Source organism: Marmota flaviventris, chromosome 6, assembly GCF_047511675.1.
Source record: "Marmota flaviventris isolate mMarFla1 chromosome 6, mMarFla1.hap1, whole genome shotgun sequence".
Classification (NCBI taxonomy): domain Eukaryota; kingdom Metazoa; phylum Chordata; class Mammalia; order Rodentia; family Sciuridae; genus Marmota; species Marmota flaviventris.
In genome coordinates this window covers 31,554,210-31,561,768 of record NC_092503.1, presented here as the reverse complement: position 1 = coordinate 31,561,768, position 7,559 = coordinate 31,554,210, and the positions used below count along the sequence as shown (strand labels likewise).

At 35.1% G+C, this 7,559-nt stretch overlaps 1 protein-coding gene across 2 annotated transcripts; it reads right to left on the bottom strand.

Annotated features, from left to right (window-relative positions):
- Window positions 1-555: 555 nt before the first annotated feature.
- On the bottom strand, window positions 556-6,923 carry LOC114095288 (trace amine-associated receptor 2). Of its 2 annotated transcripts, none has more exons than XM_027938472.1 (2): window positions 6,900-6,923; window positions 556-1,560 (listed from the first exon to the last, which is right to left on the bottom strand). In XM_027938472.1, exon 2 carries the CDS (start codon window positions 1,474-1,476, stop codon window positions 556-558), a length of 921 nt encoding a protein of 306 aa, XP_027794273.1. In that variant the 5' UTR covers window positions 1,477-1,560; window positions 6,900-6,923. The 2 variants fall into 2 exon arrangements, with proteins under 2 accessions (XP_027794273.1, XP_027794272.1); XM_027938471.1 differs by lacking the exon at window positions 6,900-6,923 and adding an exon at window positions 6,220-6,243 and having other exon boundaries at window positions 556-1,554.
- Between the last annotated feature and the right edge of the window lie 636 nt (window positions 6,924-7,559).

Below are 7,559 nucleotides of genomic sequence, written 5' to 3'. Positions count from 1 at the left end.
ATTTCAACCCTTAGCTAACAAAATATTGCTTCCTGACATTACATGGGATTTTGAAATCTTTATATCCGCACTTGCTTACTAATAATTTTTAATTGTTGGTGTTTCAAAATGCACTTGATTGGACACTGGGACCAAACATTAAAGGGCTTCACACAAAGTGTATGTGGTGGTGAGAGGGGTGGGCACTTTTCAAATTCAAGTTCAGTCTTCATTCTGGGCCACTTTGAATAGCAAATAAGTTTTTGAATATCTTTTTTCTTCTATTTCTGGCTTTTTCCCCATCTTATTTAGTTTTCTAATTTTTATTTTCTTTTTCTTTCTTTCTTTCTTTTTTTTTTTTTTTTTTGGTTCTAAGTAGTGGATGTGTGAAGGATTGGAGCAATTTTGATCCAAAGAGAAGATTTGTTTTTCCAAGTCTTAGTAATCAGGAGCCTTCCATGCTAACAAAAATAATGTGTGTGTGCATGCAAACACACACATGCACACACCCTTTAAACAACTTCATTCTTCAAAGTTCCAGTCCTTTTGCTTTAATTCACTCATCCATAAATAATTCTATTCAGTTTCTTTTTGAGTAAGCAAATTAGTATCATGGAAATGTGAGCTGAAAACTTTACCTAGGAGAATGTACTTAAATGCTCTGCGAAACCAGGGATAGAAGAAACCATATATTAAGGGATTACACGTGGAGTTAAAATAGCCAAACCAGGTCAAGGCATCAAACAAAACAGCAGGAGTAGAGAAGTTCAAAAAGGGATCCAGTAAAATTGTGAAAAAACAGGGAAACCAACATAACAAAAAAACACCCATCACTATTCCTAAAGTTTTGGCTGCTTTTTTGTCTTTCCTCATTTGATTATTTTGATTTTCTGGCAAGTTATTGATTGCACGAGCATGTATTCTGGATACTGCAAAAATTTTGCCATAAATCCCTACCATCATAGATCCAGGAGTGAAGAAACCTGCCATAAACAAGGTGGTCCCCCATAGCTTGTTGAACATGACTGGGCAGGAACTGGAACAAGCGACCAAGATGTCATAGCCTTCTATTCCATCAGCATAAGCCTCTGAGAAGACCACCCCAAAGGCAAAGGCTCCAGGAACTGACCAGCAGAGAAGTAGCAACCGTTTGATGACTGCAATCGTCATTTTGGTGGAATATCGTAAAGGGTAACAGATAGCATAAAATCTATCAATGGCCACTGAGCAAAGATGGAAAATGGATGTGATGCTAAGCATCAGGTCAAAACTATAATGAATCTTGCAAAATGTAAGCCCAAAATACCAGCAGTTCTCCACGGATCTGACCATACTGTATGGCATGATGGTGAATCCCAGGAGGAAGTCAGTGACTGCCATGGAGAGGATGAGGAAGTTGGTTGGTGTGTGAAGCTGCTTGAAGTAGGAAATGGAAACTATCATGGCAAGATTTCCGAACACCGTGATGAATATGGCTCCTGCCATAAGAGAATACATGGCCACTCGGGTGCCCAGGGACCTCTCATTTTCTGGACAGGATCCATTTCCATACTCAGAACAGTTGAATAGGGTTTCCTTCAGAAAAGCAAGAGCACATGGCACTCTGTCAGAATATAGACAAAGTAATCTATGTCTTATATGTGCTTTCATAGAAAGCCTCAAGAAAGATGTACAAGACTCCAGGAATATAAGTATGCTGAAATATTACTTGTGTCTTTCCCATTAATTTATTTATATAATTTGACTGTAGTCTTATACAATTCTAACCCAATGGGCTTAAATGATCATTATTTGTATTTTTCTCAATTCAAATTGTATCACAAATATTTAAAACTTTTACTTAATTATTTTAAGATCTGTAAATAAGAAGAAGAGGAAGGAGGGCGAGAAAGAGGAGGAAAAGAAGAAATAGGTTTATTATTGAAGTAACCGTAATTGATCTTCCTTTTTAAAAAAACACTTTTTAGTTGTAGATGGACACAATACCTTTATTTTACTTACTTATTTTTATGTGGTGCTGAGGATCAAACCCAGTGCCTCATTCGTGCTAGGCAAGTGCTGTACCATTGAGCTACAAACCCAGTCCCCATAACTGATATATACAGAAAGAATAGTTATTAAACAACACATGCGTTTCTTCCTCAAATGAATCTGAAATACACAATCATACTTGATTAGCTTGTGTTTTATTGCCTTATGGGTCCAGGAGATTATTATTTGGAAAGAGTTTTATTCATGTGTCCCACCATTTTCACTATGCTTTGATTTTTCATGGTAGGGTTGTTTAATGGTGAGGAATCATCGAAGTACCCTAATTATTTGATGGGGTCATCATCTTCAGCAAATCATGAAGCCTTGACAAGCATCCCACCAGCCAGGGCATCTAAGGCAGAGACAGGCAGAGAGCAAAGCTATACCACTTTTACTTTTTTAAAAAAAAATTAGTTACACATGACAGTACAATGATCTTGACATATCTTCTCTGATATAAGGGTGGTGACTCAAAATGGGATAGGGAGGAAGAGCATGAGAAGATTACCACTTAATAGGGAAGAGAGGTGAGAGGGAAAGGAAAGGAGAAGGGGAATTGTATGACCAATTTTACTTCTTTAAGCAGTGTACCTCCTTGCTGTGTCTACTCAAAGCCTGTACAACAGACAACAGGTCATAATGACAATCTAATAAGTTCCTGAGCAGGATCCACACAGAGGGCTATGAGCAGGTGGTTAGGGAGCTTTCAAAAAGCAAGTCAGTCCTCACTAAGAAAATACAAGTACATGCCCTCTTGTTCTGCCCACTATTTCTAGCTTAAATATAAAAAAAATCCACAGATTATGATTTACACCTATCTTTGGAATGTAATGTGCTCACGAGTTACAATACTTTTCTTTTTTAATGTACATTAGGAAAAAAAGCAATATGCAAAGCATACTATTAATTTTGCAGAGAAGTGTTTGGTTTTTGACCTTCAATGACCTCACATCTATCACACTTGGCCTGTTACTGACAGATTAACCAAGTGTCACTCTCTCTGATGTAAAAGCACTAATCACAAATTGAGCAAGAAATATCTATTAGAGGCTCACAATATACAAGACACAGTGAAATGAACAAGAAAGCGTATAGTCTCTGACTTCAAAAATATGAAACTGCTGAAGAGATAAACTACGTATGACTTAAAACCTCAATGATTTTGAACTTCAGCTAAAAGCAACAATGCTAATTAACTAATCAAAGAAAAATCTAGGCAAAATGCACAACTAAAGACAAAAACTGGACAAGGTAAATTCAGTCTGGGCTAGACAAAAATATCCCAGTACAACTGTGACTTTTGATCTGGATCTCAATGTGTTAATAAGATTTTAAAAGAAGATAAAATTGCCTAATATGAATAACAGGAGAAAAGCATTTTCTTCAGTGGTAGGATATGTCTGAGGCCTTTCAAAAAGTAATGCTCAGAGATCTCTGAAATGCAAGGGTGAGAGAAGAGGTGTTTCTAATTTCATTGTTTTTTCCCCAGTGTTTTTTGTCCTCAAATTTGGACAGTGATGTTTAAAATAAATAAATAAAATAGTTAAGTTAGCTATCAGAGAGTAGGGGAAGATTTAAAATTAAAAAGTCTTCCCCAACTGATTCCAAAGGATGAGTTTATTGTTGGTAATTTTATTCTTTTTCCTTCCTACTCTGAGGCAAACCTCCACCTGCAGAGAACTAATGGCCTAACTGTGTGATGGGACATGTTTTAGCAATGGAACTAAAGATGGAGGAAGGAGCCATTTTTATATCTGTGACCTGGGAGATCAGATACCAGAAAACAGGAACACTACCAAACTGTCTTTGAAGTTTCTACCAAACAGCACTCTAAATGCTGTTGACAGAAAGAGGCTTAGTCCTGAAAGAATTCATCAAAACATTTTGATCCAGAAATCTCTAAAATGTTACAACTATTTCTCAAACTATATTAATTTTTAGCAGCTAAAAATGGGAGTTTCTAGAGTTTCTAGTATATTCAGGGCATTTCATTCTGTTCCTCCTAACATTCTTACAGGGAAAAAGCAATAAGAGGCAAGGAATTGTTCCTCTGTGCTGGTACCAAGTTTTTCAACCATTTGGTATTGTATGTTTGCCACCTGCTGGACACTTAGGCATGACCACAGCAAAAGTGCAATACTATGAAAAACAAAGGAAAATTCTGGTTACCTTTGGTATGCTCATCAAAAAGCATGGGAAGGGCTGGGAGTGTAACCCAGTGATAGAGTATATGCTTGACACATGTGAGACCCTAAGTTCAATTCCCAGATCAAAAGAAAAAGAAAAGCATAGACACAAAGGGAATTTTGTTGGTTTATTTTAAAACCACTTTACTTCTTAGAAAGTAAAGAGAAATAATAAGTTAATTATGAAAATGGCATACACACAATAATTTTGTGCTTGTGGCAACTCTACAACAGTAATTCATTGTACAATTTAATTGCAAACTTGCTCTGGTCCTGGCTTACTGACTGATAAAATTGTCATCCTACTATCCCACTTTTTGTAAAAGTTCTACTCAATTCTTAGTCTCAAATCATGGTGTACAGAGTTTGACTCATTTCCCTTTTAGTATTCAGGAACTTTTATTAACCAATCAGCTTTACATACTATAATGAGTTTTTTTTTTTTTTAACATAGTATGATACCTAAGTGCATATCTGTATTCCTCAAACATCTGCCACAGAACAGTGAGGAGCACATTAGATAATTACTTGAAGGGCTTATCAAATACTGTTTATTCTACCTAAACATAGCCATTCTCCATGGCATATTGGACATATTTTTTTGTTGTTGTTATTTTTGGTACTGGGGATTAAACCCAAGGCCACTTTACCTCTGAGATATATCCCCAGTCCTTTAATTTGACACAGGGTCTTGCTAAATTGCTAAGGCTAATCTTGAACTTAAGATCCTATTGCCTCACCCACCAAGAAACTGGGATTACAGGTGTGCACCATCCTGCCTGGCTTTTGGCATAGTTCCTGCTGTGACATTTCACATAGGTGTTATTAATCATATCTTTCACATATTTCAATTGATCACATTTGGAAAGTTTAATGCAAAAACAATATTTTCAAGATTATATTGTTTCAGGATCATTTTTCCCTATTTTTAAAAACCACTTAATGTAAGCATGTGTAGATGTGCAAATTGAAGTATAATTAAATGAAATGTCAGACTATTTCTCCATTACTGTTGTATTTCTATAAGCTCAGGCAAAAAAGTTAAAGATTTAGAATATAGTGAATTTCTTGCCCAATCAGCTTATAAAACTATTATATCTAAATTTTTTTCTGTTAAACTATAAAAATGAAACTTTTTTTAATATTCCCCATGAAAATATTTAAAGTGCAAGACCAAAACACAATACAGATTTTCTGATTTTTAAAATTGTGATCTCATTTCATTTTACCTTGTCTTTAAATTTGATTAATATCTCCTTGTTAAATATTTATTCTGCTTTATAATCACTTTTAAAGACATTTAAGTTTCTTTGAAGTTGACATTTTAAGTTTTAAGGATTAAATTTCAGTCTTCTTGCTAATCATTCTTTCTGCTTGCCTTGAAATTATTTTGCACTCACCCAAACAATTGATTTCTTTTTTATTTCAGTTTTCCAGTTTTATCAATTTTTAATGTTAATGAATATTAATGCATTAAATAATACATGTGAATGGCCTTAGAACAATGCTTGATGGATGTATAATAAGCATTATCAAATTTCCTTTCTTCCTCCCTTGAAAAAATTGCATTCAAGAATACAAAAAATGTTCAGAAAAATGATCAAAAAACGTTCCTGCTAAAAAAGTAGTGTAATTGTATGTAAAAAAAGCCCATGCAACTGTTTTGGCCCTATGTTTCACTTAGGTGAACACCTGTAATAAATACATTTCTTATTATGAAGAAGTAATCCTTTCCAGTATTTTAAATATGCTTCCCAAGAAACACGTGTACTATTAAAAGGCTTCACCTTATCCTCTTCACATATTAGAAAGAATCTGCCTTTTATTACAAATTCATATTCAGTCCTGCACCTTCAACAATTTTTCTCATATCTACATATTCTCTCTGCACATTACTAATTGGAAAAAGATTCTTCATCACTTACCAACAGTGCTACTTCATCAGTAGGGCAACAATTTACTTCTGTAAAAAAAGTTTCAAGAGAGAACAAGGTGTTTTCTTTATAATCCTTTCTCTACATACCTGTTTCACTGTGAAAGCTGCCATTGTTAACTCCTTGTGGAAGAAACTTTGTCACTTTCTATTTACTATAACTATTTATATGAAAATAGAAGACCTAAACCATTGTTAATTGGGCTGTTTTATGACTTTTTTTGTAAAACTTAATCTCAAGGGAATTGGATCTGGAAGTGAAACAAACACCTTGCCATTGTTGAAGAACTTCAATGAGCCTAACACATTCTTGCCTCCTCTCAGGAGTCTCTGCTTCACCTAGATTTTCCTCACCTGCCCTGCTGAAATTCTAAGCCTGCCATTACATAAAGGCTGTAGTAACAAATCTGAACTGCTGAGTTGTGGGTAGCCCCGCAGAACATAATCCCAACCACATATAGATGGGACCAGTAGTTCAAATAGAAAAATGGATGTGTGTCCTCCAGATCTTTAGGATGATCTGGGATGGTCACAGTCCATACTGCATCTAACATTTCAGACTGAGAAGATGCTTTACTATCCACTTCTCTCTCTCTCTCTCTCTCTTGCATGAATGTTACTGAAATAATTTATCTCATCAAACCTCTTAGACCTGGAGGAATCGGGCATCAATATTAAATCTTTAATAACTCCCGTCTTTATGCCGAAATTTTTTCAGATGTTACTTGGTTTAAATCTATTCCTATGTGGTTTAAGTGCCTATATTTTCATTTGTCTTTTCTGAAATGTGAAAGTTCATTTCCCATTGATAATTCAGATAGAGATGAAATATAACACAGGTCACTGGAACACATCAGGTCCTGCAGGAATTTAAATTATAGCTGTTTTAGTGACCTCACTTTGGCCCAGGGTCACTCTGTGGGTGTGCAGTTGTGTAGTTTCATGGAGAAGAAAGCTTTGAAGGACTGACACTTGGCTGAATGCTCTTTAGTCTCCCACTTGAAATCTTAAGAGTTTTTAAGCAAGGTGCTCTACATTTTCATTTTGTGCTGGGTCCTAAAAATTTGTAAACGCTGCTCACTCACCCTCTCCCAGTAGCTCTGCTTAAGGAAGAGAAAGAACAACAACAAAAAATGTTTTTATTTCAAAGAATATTCAGTTATATTATGGCATAAAAATATAAGTGAAAGTGTTTTTAAAAATATTTACAAATATTTAGCACAAATATTAGCATAATTTTAGATCTTAATTTTTAAATAGTCAGCAAAAGACAAAAGTTGCTCTTAACTTCTCTCGCTTCTGGTAGAGATAGTGAGTCACACTGGACAAACCTTAGTTCTGTAAAGAATCACTTCATCATTCTCTATTAATTACATAACTGAGGGACAATTCATGGGGAAATATTAAAACTTAAATATGTTTTTAAGAGC